General features: G+C 44.5%; 2 protein-coding genes across 2 annotated transcripts in view; one reads left to right on the top strand and one right to left on the bottom strand.

Annotated features, from left to right (window-relative positions):
• The first annotated feature begins 2,020 nt into the window (after positions 1 to 2,020).
• ankmy1 (ankyrin repeat and MYND domain containing 1) lies at positions 2,021 to 14,234 on the top strand. Its single transcript, XM_024004340.2, has 17 exons — positions 2,021 to 2,653; positions 2,886 to 3,032; positions 3,162 to 3,646; positions 3,783 to 3,999; positions 4,116 to 4,292; positions 4,406 to 5,040; positions 5,292 to 5,463; positions 5,686 to 5,826; positions 5,981 to 6,130; positions 6,220 to 6,327; positions 8,165 to 8,296; positions 8,397 to 8,510; positions 8,646 to 8,811; positions 8,905 to 9,052; positions 9,150 to 9,176; positions 9,421 to 9,575; positions 11,768 to 14,234. The coding sequence occupies exons 1-17, from the start codon at positions 2,447 to 2,449 to the stop codon at positions 11,950 to 11,952; spliced, it is 3,366 nt and encodes a 1,121-aa protein (XP_023860108.1). The 5' UTR covers positions 2,021 to 2,446; the 3' UTR covers positions 11,953 to 14,234.
• LOC111975767 (glypican-1-like) overlaps positions 12,203 to 15,034 on the bottom strand; it is a 61,269-nt gene continuing 58,437 nt past the window's right edge. The window contains 1 exon segment of the mRNA XM_024004339.3: positions 12,203 to 14,928. Coding sequence (XP_023860107.1) covers positions 14,723 to 14,928 — 206 coding nt within the window. The 3' untranslated portion in view covers positions 12,203 to 14,722.

Below are 15,034 nucleotides of genomic sequence, written 5' to 3'. Positions count from 1 at the left end.
CCAAAATACAAAAATCACCATATCAAATGATGAGATATTACCATCACCTTTAAGACTACCGCTACACCTTTTAAAGGAACTTTTCTTCCATTACTTTCCAGATTCCAGCTAACATTAATTACAATCATGATTGACACAATATCCTATGTTTGTGATTACATGTTACAAAAATCCATGTGTAATGTATTGACTTGTTTGAAATCAAAATACAACTAACATGGATTTCACTGACACACTTAGCTTCACTCTCCCTTTCTTTTCTGCAATTCAAAACCTTTCCATTGGTCGATCAGTTTATAAAAGTCACGTTCAGACTGCAGAAAKAAGTCTTTGCTGTCTTCAATGTCCTGAGCAGCAATGATCCAAAGCAGCAGAGCATCTCTAATGACCTTGGACTCACAGAGACTGTGTTGAACTCTGTGTGTGAAATCTGTGTAGGGCTCAATGACCAGGAGCCCTGGCATAATGTCGGCTCCTGGCACTGGAGGTGTCTTCTGTATATTATTGCTTACTTACTCTGTATAGAGCTTGACCAGGCTGGTGAACACAGTATTGTAGGAGAGACGCAGTGCTTCTGCTGAGCCTCATGGAATGGAGCCCAAGCGGATCTTGTGGATCCTCATGTGCAGGTGGAACGCTGCCCCACACAGCCACTGCTTCATGGCCACTAACCCCATACATCTCTTGTTGGTCATCCTCTCAAAATGGTCAATCAGCTCAAACTTTGGGTACTGGTCATAGAGCTCTGTCACCTCTGCCATCTTGTCCATATCACCAGCTATCTCAGGGACCAGCTTCAGGTATTCATTGATGTGGGCTCCAATTCTTGAGGAATTGCTGATCCCAAATATCATCTTTGTAGCGTTCATAGCATTCTCGTTGTCCCCCTGCCCTTTTGCCTTGTGGGCTAAGACATCAAAGAGTAGGGACAGGACTAGTGCCACAACACCCACACCCCTCAAGGCCACCTTTGTGCTCCCTCCCAATGCAGACGTCAGGTCCTGGTTGAAAACAGTTAGTTGTTCAGCAGGAAGGTGTTGCTGAATGGATGCATGCTGTTGGTCGAGAGCAGCACTTGAGTCCAAGGATAGGAAGCTGAGCAGTGTGTCATCCAGAGAGATATCAGGAACCAAGCTGCCTGCCCTGGCCACTGAGAACAGGTTCTATATTGCTGCCAAAGATGGGAGGAAARAAGTGATGCTTCTGAGCAGCATTATTATCTATCTTACCATGACTCTCTATAACCCACTTTCTGGTGATTTCACTCTCATTACAGCATCTGTAATACAATGCTAAAACTAAATTACAATGGTTATGTATTTGAACAGCAAGCCTGTGGAGGACCTTGTCCTGTGAACGTAAATAAATATGTGTTGCCCCTTTGAGTTCATGGTATGAGCCAAATAAAAACTAACATATTATTGAATTGTAGAGCACCATTTGAAAAAAATTATATTATGATGACCTAATAAAAAGGTTCAGTGACATTAAACAACAAAAAACAGGCCATCACTACTGCACTGACAATTATGCAGTTCAACATGTATACCTGAGACACTATGCACTAATTCAAGACAACCCACATGTATATGCGGATGTGGGCTCAAGTGAAGATAGGGTGTAGGGTGTAGGTTTATCCTTACAGGTAGAGTGGCAGGTGGCACACACAGGTTCAGCTCTAATGGACTTGTATACAGGTACTAAAGCAAAAAGTTGAATCCTTGTTACTCTCCATTATTCAGGCTGGACCTACAAAAGAGATTAATTTCGTTACATGATTATTCTCTCAAAACGTCACACTATATTTTATCTATGAATTACATAGAAAAACACTTCATTGGAAAAGAAGCAGGCCTTAAAGTTTGCATGGTCCAGGATGTGTAGACTAAAGGGTAAACAGCAAAACTCCTGGGAGAAGCGGCCCAATAAAATAAGTAGTTAACCATGGGACGCCTCGGTTGTCAAGGAGTGTGGGAAACATTCCCTGGAGCCCTCACAGTGTGGTGATACTTGTGTTGCAGGCAAAGGAATTACCTTTTGCTTTGACATCTGAGATCGTCGACTCCATGATTAGGTTTTCTCTGCATGCTCGCTCTCAGACGGACCAAGATTCGATAATATTTGACATGTAATGTACTGGATTTAAGTGATTTATCCAAAGTGTTCAGATCGAGGTGTTCTTGGACGCAGCATTTCAACAAGAAAGCTACAAGAATGTAAGGATTATTTATAAACAGGCAGAATTTGTCGAGAACGTTTGTGAACGATTAACAAATGGGCTGTCCCTTCCATCGTTGTCAAGGCAACCTACACTGACTGACAGACAAACCACCCGAAGACAGACAGTTGAAGGATTTGTAAAAGTTTATGGAAACTTGTTTGGTCAGCTAATGTTTGTAATTTAATGAAAGCCTACTATTCCACAAAATAATACGCTCTGTGTATAATGGCGACTTCTACAAGCGTTGCACCTGAGGCATCTGTCAGATGTGGAGTGCGGGCAGGGAGAGAGCATTGGACTAACATTAAAACTGGACGTGAAAAGAGAAATGGACCTGGGGTTCAGCAGTGGTCTGACGGATCTAAATATGAAGGAGAATTTGTGAATGATTTGAAGCACGGCACAGGAGTCTTCACCTGGACAAATGGAGAGGTATTGTTGTTTGAATATAATAATTTATTGACAGTCATGAAATAGCCCTGTGGGAGGGTCATACAATCCTGGCTGGCCAACATTAGGCTACTTTTGTTACTAGTCGCTGTTTATAGCAGGTATTGTTACATTGGCGCAAGTAGTTCAATTATACTTTTTTTTTTAAAGACTTTCACTATTACAGGGTCCACAGCCTATGTCATCGAGTTATTTATATAATTTTATTCTGTAGTTTTATGATGGCTCATTCTACAAAGATTATCGTCATGGAAATGGGACTTATTCCTGGCCAGCAGGCTTCAAATTTGTTGGAAAGTTTTATTTGAACCGGAAGGAGGGCTATGGCATTCAGACCTTCCCTGATGGCACCACCTTTCAGGTAAGACAGGAGTATGAGTGTCACCTGATACCAATAACCTATGAAATTTTCTGAACTTTTTCTGCCTGAGGAGCTGAGTAGAAATAAAATACTTAACACCTGACTTTTGATTTAACCTGACGCCTACAGGGGTTGTACCATGCAGACGAGCGCTTTGGGCCAGGTGTGGTGACATACCCAGATGGACATCAGGACGTGGGTCTATGGCACCGGGAGAGGCTGCTGAGGCTGTGCACTGCTCTGGAGGGGGGCTTCACTCTCCAGGCCTTCCCAGAACACATGGCTCAGATCAACTGCAAGAAGGAGCCTAAGAACCAGTCCCAGAGCTCAGCCAAGGGGCCAGAGACCAAGGCCAAGCCTGGCACCAGGGAGGTTTGCATGGACCCACTTCTCTCTCCTTACCATGAGCTGCTGCAGGACGAACGCTTCATCCTGCCCCCAGACATGCACCGCTACTCCACAGACTCGGACCACCTGCCTGTGCCCTGGGGGCTGCGTAAGGAGCTGGACCTGCAATTCTTCGGCGAGCACTGTGACAACCCAGACACTAACCCTGATGTCTCAGCAGCTTTACCACTGCAGCAACGCATGCAGGCTCACATCCATAGACACAGGTGAACGCTAACGCAGGCCAAATTTATTATACAGATGTCTGAAAGCAAATAAGCTCCTTACAGTTAGTCTTAAAACGGTTTATTTTTGTGTCCTGCTTTACCACAGTGGCCTGTCTGTTGTCACTTCATGCTGCAGGTTTGAGGTGGAGGCCCTGGACTGGGACGTGGAGGCTGTTCTGTCCGAGAACCGGCAAAGGTTTGGCCCTAAGGGATCTCTGGAGCTCAACTCAGAGGGCCTCATCCAGGAGGCCTCGCTGGGTGACCCGCAGAGTGTCTATCGCATCCTACGGGATGGTAAGATACACCCTGATGTTGGCGATGCACGAGGACACACAGCACTCATTGCAGCTACGGTAAGGCACTGACATTGTATCACAAAGGCATGGGGAGACTCCAACAGAGATATGAATGGATAATATTGCTAGAGGTGTTGTGTGCACAGGATTTACCTTTCAAGGTTTCTTTACAGGTCAACTGCCATAATGATGTGATCCACCTGCTCCTGGACAGCGGAGCAGATGTGAACAAGCTCAACTGTGAGTGCATGTCTGCTCTGGCTGTTTGTAATGTCCTGTACTACCCAATCCAGTCACTCCATGAGACAGTTGCAGAGAAGGTCCCACAAAAGACCCACGCAAAATCACAGGTCTGTGAGGCACCAAAACATTTGACGTGCCTTTGAACAGTTCTTTGCTCAAAAATGTAATCTCTTTATTGTTTTTCTTCATTATATTTAATTGTCACTCCTATGTAAAACAGGCTGTCAAAGCCCGGTCCCCATCAGTGAACAGTCCTCAGAGCAGCATAGTGGAAGCCACCAAAAACAGAGCCCAGACCACCAAACAGGCTGACCAGCCCAATCAGGCTGACGACACTGCTCCAAAGGGCCACACCAACCAGGCTGATAACGAGGCTATGGACCGTGGCCAGTGTAATGACAGTCAAGTGTCCCTTTACAATGGCCAGGGTTATTGTCAGGAAGAGGCTGACCAGGATGAGGATGAGCAGTACCTCCAGGAATGCAGTGACCAGGCTGCCCTGGACCTAGACCGCATGGACATGATGGTGGTGAGGGAAAGGCGCTCCATCCAGGTGCTGGATGGGAACATCCCACTGGGCTGTGTCCCCTGGCATGAGGGTGGTGGCTCTTATGATCTGACCCAGCAGCAGGAGGAGGGAGAGGCCGGGTCAGAGGAGGACCGGAGGAGGAGGGAGAGGAGAGGCAGCCTTATGGCTGACCCAGCGTTTGACTCGACCCGCTCCCTGGCCAGCTTCCACATCCATGTCACAGAGGAGGTCATGCAGAAGACGGCCGAGGCCTTAAGCCGATCGGGCCTGGTACCACATGCTGACACCCAGGAGACCGTCCGCAAGATGGCCCTCATGAAGACAGAGTGAGTCTGGGACAGCCAGGGCTCTGCTCTGAGCTCATAGGAAACATTGTGGGTTAATTTTAAAGAGGCTGTCCTTACTCGCATAAATGTGGATTTATCTCATAGCATGTGCAATGTGAAAACTGCAAACCATGGAGAAAATACTTCAATGGAATCGTCCTCTAAATAAAATCAAGACAAACAAACAAAAGGGATGTGCTGATTGACATCATGTTAGGGTGGAGGAGATTAACCCCCATCTCTTTGTACAGGCACAGGGGAAGGTGGACCACCATGAAGCTGCTACTGGACAGGGGAGCAGACCCTAACGCCTCCAGTGTGCCCATGCCTGTCCTCTTCCTGGCCATCAAGGCAGGCCACATCCAAGCTGTCAGGCGTCTGCTGGAGTGTGGAGCACGCACTGATATGTGCCTGCCTTTAGAAGTGGGCTATCTCTCACCTTCTTTTTTCTCTTTCTCACTCTCAGCCCCACTAACAAAACACATGGCTTCCTCCTAGCTGAGTGTCTTTGACTACACAGACTTGATGTTTCAATATGACTGTGGTTGCTGGAATGGCTTAGTGACCACAGAAGGCGAGGGTGGTTGGTTGGTCTATTCCAGTGATTAATTACATTCATATTACCTCTCATCTCATGTGTTCCAGCAAAGGGGTTTCTACCCCCTGCACATCGCTGCAGCTCTCCCCGGGGCAGAGGGCCCCAAAATCACTGAGCTGCTGCTGCACGCCGTGGCAGACCCAGATGTCACTGCCCAAGACGCTCACGAGGTGTTTAAGCTGGACAAGGTCAGCAGAGGAGTAAGATAAGGTTTTCTGTTGTTGCCTGAGACTTGCCTCATCTTCATGGTTCATAACTGATATGGTTCCTTTCTATATATTTTCTTTATACACTTGAACAACAACACACACACACACACACACACACCAACCAACCACCCAGAACCCTGTGGAGCCCCAGGCTGGTTTTGGGAATAAGTCTTCCACGTCGTCCGGCCCCCCGTCTCAGTTCTACATGGCCCCCAGTGTTCCCCCAGAAGAGGGGGGCAGGACTCCTCTGCACATGGCCTGCCAGAGAGACAAGGACTACACTGTGAGTATTGCCACTAGTCTTCAGAGTGTAAAGTTATGACTTTGTGTATGAGTATTGTGCATGTGTGTGATATTGTATGTGTATTTCAGAATGCTAGGGAGGTTGTGTCACTGCTCCTCTCCCACAAGGCAAGCACCAATCTCCTGTGGAGTGGCCACTCTCCCCTCTCTCTAGCTATCGCTAGCGGCAACGACTTGGTAAGGGCTTCAGTTCTCTCTTAAATAGGCCAAGACAGAAATACAACACCTACGCATTTGGCAAAACACACTTATTACTGTAAATGCTTCTGGGAGGGAATTTGAAACAAGTGTGTTACCAGTCTACTCCTCCTGTCCACCTCCCCTAGTCCCCATATGTAATCATTCTGAGCTTGGCCTAGGGTTTTTATCCCATCTCTCCATGACTGTTCAGTGAGCTTTCCTGCTGTGTTTTACACCCACCACTTAATGGAGAATGGCTCTATCATTATATTTCCCCGTGCATTTTGCCTCTCCTTCCCCCCATCATTCCTCAATAGCCATTGAGTACATGAATTGCGTTTTATAATATGTGAGGAGTAAATCTTAACCAGCTCCTTTCATGGCAGAATGTGAAATGTGTCTGCTCTGTTACATTCATTCTGTACCTTCATTCAGTCACAGACTGAGGGGTTTTGAATCAGAAACACGTTTTTTCTCCAACAAAGGGAAACAGATTTTAATTTGCTGTAACAATGGCGTGCTAAACCTACAAGGATTATGGGAAGGAGAGCGGCTGCCTACTTTAGCTGGATGGGAGGGAGGGAGGCAGCACATCCTTGAGAGGAGTTGGAAGTGCTGCTGGGGACATGAGAGGCTTCTGGTGAATCACACAGTCAGGCTGAGATGAAGGATGGGGTGGGGAAGGGGTGGATGTGTGAGGCAACAGCAACCCAGATAGGCATTTATTGGGGCAGGAGTCTTAACAATCCCATATACAGTGCTATATATATATATATATATATATATATACATATACAGTGAGCTCTAAAAGTATTGGGGCGGTGACATTTTTTTTTAGTTTTGGCTTTGTACTCCAGCACTTTGAATTTGAAATGATACAATGACTATGAGTTTAAAGTGCAGACTGTCAGCTATTACAGCCCCCTATTACAGCCCCATTTTAGGGGACCAAAAAGACAAATTCACTTATGTGTGTTAAAGAGGTCAAAAGTGTTTGTATTTGGTCCCATATTCCTAGCACACAATGATTACTTCAAGCTTGTGACTCTACAAACTTGTTGGATGCATTTGTTTGTTTTGGTTGTTTCAGATTATTTTATGCCCAATCGAAATTAATGGTAAATAATGTATTGTGTCATTTTGGAGTGATTTTTATTGTAAATAATAATAGAATATGTTTCTAAACACTTCTACATTAATATGGATGCTACCATGATGATGGATAATCCTGAATGAATCGTGAATAATAATGAGTGAAATTTACAGACGGACAAATAGCATGCCTTGGGGGTATGATATCTTCTCACCATTATAATTACAGGGGAGGTTAGCATTTTGGGGGGAGAATGATATTTGAGCATCTAACTTTCTCACATTGTTACATGAATACATTGCTTACCATTCATTTCTTTTGGGCACAAAATCATCTGAAAAACAACCAAAACAAACAGCAAATCCATCCAACAAGTTTGTAAGAGTCACAAGCTTGATGTAATCATTGCATGCTAGGAATATGGGACCAAATACTAAACGTTTGACTACTTCAAAGGGAATTTGTGAAAAATGAATTTGGCCCCCTAAAATGGAGGGACTATGTACAAAAAGTGCTGTAATTTCTAAACGGTTCACCTGATATGGATGAAAATACCCTAAAATTAAAGCTGACAGTCTGCACATTAACCTCAGTCATTGTATCATTTAGAAAGCGCTGCAATACAGAGCCAAACCCCCAAAAATGTGTCCCAATACTTTCAGAGCTCACTAACTGTATAGGACTTCAGCCTTGTCTTTCCCTCTTGCGTTGACCTCCTTTTTCTACTGAATGTCCCGTTAGGCTGTTGATGAGCTGTTGGCTGGGGGTGCTGACCCCAACCTCCCCCTGACCCGCCGGGTGGGCAGTGCCCTCTGTGCCATGACCAATATCAGCTACGACTGTGCGGCTCACCTCCGCAACAGAACCAAGCTGGTAAGCACATTCAGGAGGCTGCATCCATACACACTATACTGCTTCTTCTCCTCACTAAATGCAGCACATTAGGAGTGTCTTTGTGTTTGTTTTTTACGAGCTGGAGAAACTGATGAAGGCTGGTGCCAACATACTGATGCCAGTGGTGGTTGGTGAGGGCCGCAGGTGTGCTGTGGGCACCGCTGTGGACTACGCCCACTATGCATTTCACCAGGTAGAGTACCAACACAACTGTACAATACTTCAAACCTTATACTCAGAAACAGACATACTGTAGACTTCCATGCAAATCCTCCAGTAGTTACCTGGTGTTATTAAAGTAGAAGTGCTGGCTCCTCTCATGCACCAGGACTGGCGCATCGCCCACACCCCGTACCATGCCCTGAACCAGAGGGAGAGAGAGGCATACAATGCCCGCAGACAGATCCTCAGCGTGATGGGAGACCTGCTGCGTCAGGCAGTCATCAGGATGGAGAGACAACGTGTAGAGAGGGAGCAGGGCCTGGGCATCAGCAGTATGTGTGTGTGACCATGTGTGTGTGTCACTGTGAATGCATATGTGTGAGTACATCTGTGATGTGCATGTAATATATGTGTATCTGTGGCAGGTGTTAGTCCCACAGAGAAGTTTGTGTACACTGGAGCAGGAGCCACTCCTCCCTGTAACAAGGCAGCCAGAGCAATTCTCTCTGAGGAGCAGGACAGCACAGACTCTCTCCCTCAGCAGATAGAACAGCAGCAGAGGGCAGAGCAGAGGTACTAGCATCCCCACTACACACACACTAACACTGACACAGTTACTGTTACCGTTCAAATTCAAGTTACTAAATTACTATCTTTCCTCTCATTCCAGACGGGGAAGTAAGGCAGTGATTGTCAGGTGAACTATACTTAAATCAATTTAACTGCTGTCTCAGACCGTCTTTTAACATTTACCAGGGTTTCACACACGTGTTCTAGTAAAGTAGGCTACTGTATGAGTTGACTAGTAAACAACACATTTAAAGCTATGAGTTTTAGTCACTAGATGGCAGCAAAGTCGTTGTTATGGCATTTACATGAGACTAAACCCACACTGTGCTCTATCTGATATTTATACATGCATATATATGTGGTGCTTTCAGGAAGCCCCTGTTTAAATACTGCTACCAGTGTGGCCGTTCTGTGGGTGTGGTCCTGATCGCCTGCAGCCGCTGTCACGAGGTGTTCTACTGTAGCAAGACGTGCAAGATGAAGGCCTGGAACGACCGCCACAAGGATGAGTGTGTCCGTGTACCAGGTCGGAAGGACAACACCACCTCCCCCAATCACCTCCTCACACAGCATGCCAACACCTTTAACTAACCAATCAATCCCTGTGTGTCATTAAAACACAAGTTCATGTGAAGTTATACTCCAACATCCAAACTTTAGCTTTTCCCTGTTCTGTAGCACATTTGATTAAACTAATCTGCATTCCTAACCCTCAAGTGATTGAGTATGTCAAAGAGCCCATAGTCAGCTTAATAGACACACTGTTTCACAATATTGATGTAATATACAGTATACACTGTGTACAAAACATTGCTCTTTCCATGAGACTGACCAGGTGAATCCAGGTGAAAGCTATGATCCCTTATTTATGTCACGTGTTTAATCCACTTCAATCAGTGCGAGGGGGAGGAGATCGGTTAAAGGAGGATTTTTAAGCCTTGAGACAATTAAGACATGGATTGTATGTGTGCCTTTCAGAGGGTGAATGTGCAAGACAAAAGATTTAAGTGCACTTTAACAGCTCCCGAGTGGCACAGCGGTCTATGGCATTGCATCTCAGGCGTCACTACAGAGACCCTGGTTCGATTCCAGGCTGTATTACACCTGGCCGTGATTGGTCCCATAGGGCGGCGCACAATTGGCCCAGCATTGTCCGGGTTAGGGTTTGGCTGCGGTAGGCCGTCATTGTAAATAAGAATTTGTTCTTAACTGACTTGCATAGTTAAATAATTAAAACAAATAAACAGGGTATTGTAGTAGGTGCCATGTGCACCAGTTTGTGTCAAGAACTGCGATTCTGCTGGGTTTTTCACAATCAACAGTTTCCTGTGTGTATCGAATGGTCCACCAGCCAACTTGATACAACTGTGGGAATATTGGAGTAAACCTGAACCAGCATCACTGTGGAATGCTTTCGACACCTTGTAGAGTCCATGCCCCAACAAATTGAGGCTGTTCTGAGGGCAAATCTCTATTGGGAAGGTGTCCTTAATGTTTTGTACACTCAGTGTATGTACTGTATAATGGAAGTGCATGGTTTAATCCTGCAGTCATTCAATTGCACATACTGTACTGCAGTGTTCTGAAATCTGTATTCTGGGAACCCAGACGTTTCACAATTGTGTTGTAGCCTGGAACTAACTCACCTGATTCGCCTAGTCAAGGGTCACGTTCCCCTGCTCAGACGTTGCATGCATCAACCAATGGTTGCATGCCACGTAATCAACTGACAGATTGCTATAACGTGATAAGCTGATACGTAAAATACCTATCCAGGCGTTGTAAGATCTGGCATGCATCAGCAACGCCTGGGCAGAGGAATGCGCCCAATGGCTTGATGGTTAGTTGACCATTTAAATCAGGTGTGCTAGGTCTGGAATAGATTAAATACATTGAACGTCTGGGGTTCCCAGAGGAGAGGTTTGACAACTCCTGCTGTACTGTACAGCAGCTTTCTCCATGCCTTTATTACTTATCGCCACTAGGTGGCACTGACGCTACACAGACTGATCGAACCTGTTAACATGGCATTGATACTGAGAAGTGGCTATTTGAGCTTTAAAATTAAAAATAAGAACTAGGCACAGATGGGTCATGCAGTGAGCTTGTGTCCTATGTTGATTCTTTACAGGAGTCACCCATAGTGAAAATACTCTACTAATTCAGGAGAGAAAAGGACAGCCAAGCACAGTCAAGAGTAAGGCCATGGTGTAAAACAGATATATAGCAAACAACAGTGGGAGTGATGAATATGTATGAAGATGTCTGCTATATATCTTGGAGAGTGAAAAAACATTTGTGAGGGTGAAATTAGATGATAGAATTCCTAAAAGCAGAAGTCAAAATCTATGTTGACACACTGTACACTACAGTTTAAGTATATTAAAGACAGTGACCTAGTAGAGTATGTGATGACGCTGCTGTTGCTGTGACACCAGTGTTTGCCGAATCCCAAAAGAACCCCACCAAGGCATCGCTGATAGAGCAGATGAAGGTCCATCTGAAGCGTGACAGGTTAAAGGAGAAGCTGGCAAGAGGGTTACTACAGGGTAGGATTATAGTAAGATAAGGCACCATATTCACTACAGGACATTATCTCAAAGTACTGAATAGAAAAGTGAAAGTCTCTGATGTGATAAGGATTTTGTCTGCCAGTTACGACCCATTTAGATAATAGAGAGATTGGGACTAAGCAGGGCTCTGTGTTTGTGTCTGCAGCTAAGCCCAAAGACCCAAACAGCTCTATGAGGAAGGCCAAAAGCAGCGAGGGCTCTCAGGATCCAGCCACTCGGAGACGATATTTAGGAGCCGGGGCCAAAACCAAGACGGGCCAGCTCAACCTGGCCCAGAAACTCTCAGAGAGCCACTATGGAAACCTGAAAGAGAACTACAGTTTCATCTGACAGCTACACATAGACTGATTCTGTTATATTAAAGTACTTTGGGAATGGAATATATTCTCTAGAAAGATGAATGGAGGAGTGTGGTGAGTGGTGACTTGGTTTCATGTGAAACTATGCCAGATGACTTGACAGACATGATAATGTGCAGTAAGATCAAATGTGTAATCATTGGACAGCATCCCAGTACCTTTGACTCTTGACTCTGTTACCAGAAGAAGCCATTAGAAATAACAGTCAGTCTCAGTCGGACATCTTTAAAATGTCATCACGTTTATAATAGCTGACAATTCATGGGGGAAAACAACGACACAATGCCGACATATTTTCACCTTGGCATTGTTGCTCAATCACAAGAACCTCAAAAGGGGCATTTTGTATTTATTTTTCAAATTGGCACATTTTACTTATGCCTCCCACTGTATTGTAGGACAATCAAGTGTGTCCACCAAATACTTTGGGGCCCTTGATTTTCACACCCTGACACATAAAACCACATTCACACCACACGCACACATTTTATGTAATCAGCCAGCCTGTATCTGTATCCAAATCAATCAGCACCTCAACATGGCGCTTCTCTCCCATTGATTTTTCCATATGAGGATTCTCTGTGTGTTGAGAGGGCCTGCTCATCGATTTGTCAGTGTTCATTGGGCTTGGGAGTTAAACTGAGCAGCCCAGTGTTGGGTTTGTTAGCACAAGTATTTTAAACGAAGAGCTATAAGAACCTGCAGGTAACGAGGAATGGGCTTCTTATTCAGCTTCCCACCTAAATTTATTAAGAGCAAAATATCTCACCAAATCTACTGTAAGTGCCAGGGAACCACATGAAAAGCAGGTGAAGGAGAAGTGTGGAAGTGGGCCTGGAAGTGTTGAAGGAGAGACCAGGGGCAGTGTAAATTTAGGGGATGATGATCAAGACTGGAAAGCAGCAATCATGCTCTGTCTTCTGTTTACGTTTCTTTTAGCTCGGTTTTCAATGTTTCTCTCCTGGGAAATCAGAAGCTGTATTCACACAGTCTTAAAACATGCATTCTACATGCATCCATTCAGGCTGCGCACACAGTTTTACACAAAGTCAAAGACAGGCACTCACACACTTACATACCGTACACCAGTACATTGACATATACACTGTGTTACATTAACGGACACTGTGTCACCAGATCTTCTCCATTCTAGCATCCATGTACTGTCTGGATGTCTCACCCCCAACAATTTATAATTTAATCACTATTGGCCATACATACACAATATGCCACTACATCAGATTTATTCTCTGCTATGACAGACTGTAACTGTACACACACACAGACACTTTGAAATGGTCCTCCTGTGTGTGGCGGAGGGAACATGAGCCAGCTCCAACAATGCACTCACATTACTGACTGCACCTTCATTACAATGTCACTGTACTGCCTGGAACATTCTATCAATGTTCGGGAGAACGTGTGACAGTGATTTAGTCAAAGCATTCCTCCTCCACATCCAGCTGTAGTCAACTGTGCATATGGCGGGCAGGGAAGGTTCAGACCCATAAGTTTGGGTTAGTGATAATAGATTACATTATATTACAAGATAGGAAATATGTATAAAAAGCTGCACCTCTCCTTTTTTTGATGGTTCGCCAGGATGTGTTGAGTGAACAATACTAACCAACGGCTATGCTTAAAATTCATCCTGTGATCTGTATGTGTGTTGGGCTTATTTTGGAGTGTGTATATTCTATGTGTGTTGCTGGCTAAGTGAGCTGTGCGTCACCTTGACTGCTAACAGAAGAGCTATAAGCTTTTAGAAGTTTGAAGACCAGATTGATCAAATAAAATATCAGACACAGAGAGGCTTCCAGGCCTAGTATGACGGAAGCGGCTTTCTACAGTCCTTCAATAGAGAACGGCTAGATTGTTATACTATACCACCTGCTTTCACAGACCTACAGATCTCCTATCTTCAGTTAATCACTCTTATCACAGATAATGTCCCTGTGCAGCAGGAAATGCAAACTTAAGAGTTTTTAAAAGGCTTCTAAAGTTTGTAATTTCCACTTTAAAATGTCAGACTTGATTTGCCCTAACGAACAAAATGTATCAACCCCTACAAAAATGTATATTAATTATATAATCCACATAATAATTCACATTTCCTGTTGCTGCAAGATTATTGTCCTTTTGTGAAAAGGTTAAATTAAGATAGGACATAGATATGTCACTGCTGCTGTGTTAATTAATGTGCTATTGATGCAAGGGTTTTACAATAAACCATTATTTTTCATGTAATAGATACTTGAGAGATCCACATTCCCTTGTCACTGTGATTGAGTTTTAAAAAACTAATGTGTTGGATGAGCATACTGTAGATACGCACCAAACCGGCTTTCACAGTGTTCTCACAACATCACTGTTAAGTTATTGGCATTGTTAGAACATTGCAACAAGGTCACATTGAATTTACATTAGAATGGCATATTCACTAAGAAGCCTGTGCCATCCAAACATCACATCTAGCATGTGAACCATCCTTGTTCACCACCCAAGCATAGAAACAATAAAAAGAAGCCAAAGACCAGCTCTACTTGCCACATTAAAAAAATATAAACAAGCAAAAAAAACAAGGAATATTAATGTTCTTTGTTTTTTTCTCATCAAAATAAAAGGTAGTCCATTTATTCAATGACAATCCTTTCCTATTTGGCAAAGTTACCCACCAATCCCCCTTTTTTCCTCTTCTATTCCATCTCAAAACAGTCTCAATTGGATGCACCACCTGTTCATTATCGCCTGAGCAGCAGTGTGGCCAATGAGAGCAGGGGGAGGAGGATAGAGGGGTGGGTCTGGGTTCCTGTGCCCTTCACCTTCTTGTTCTCAGGAGGATTGTAGTATCTGGTGCTGTCTGTTTTGGGCACAATGACACGAGGTCCGCTACGAGCACATGACTCGCCTGTACACATTCCACTTCCTGAACCGCTGATGTCATCACCTGGGGACAAGGGAAAGGCATTGGTTAATTGAAATGAGGATATCAGTGAGTCCAAGCTGTTCAAGATGTTTCTGCTACACTCCCAACTCTAACCTATACATCCATT

Source organism: Salvelinus sp. IW2-2015, linkage group LG16 (genome assembly GCF_002910315.2).
Source record: "Salvelinus sp. IW2-2015 linkage group LG16, ASM291031v2, whole genome shotgun sequence".
Classification (NCBI taxonomy): domain Eukaryota; kingdom Metazoa; phylum Chordata; class Actinopteri; order Salmoniformes; family Salmonidae; genus Salvelinus; species Salvelinus sp. IW2-2015.
The sequence above is the reverse complement of the archived record's forward strand: the minus strand, read 5'-3'. Positions and strand labels throughout refer to the sequence as shown.

Excerpts from the sequence above, each read along its gene's own strand:
- ankmy1 (XM_024004340.2), top strand. The coding sequence starts at position 2,447 with ATGGCGACTTCTACAAGCGTTGCACCTGAGGCATCTGTCAGATGTGGA. Across the intron at positions 5,464-5,685 it reads ATATGTGCCTGCCTTTAGAA|CAAAGGGGTTTCTACCCCCT; the intron begins GTGGGCTATCTC and ends CATGTGTTCCAG. Across the intron at positions 6,131-6,219 it reads AGAGAGACAAGGACTACACT|AATGCTAGGGAGGTTGTGTC; the intron begins GTGAGTATTGCC and ends TGTGTATTTCAG.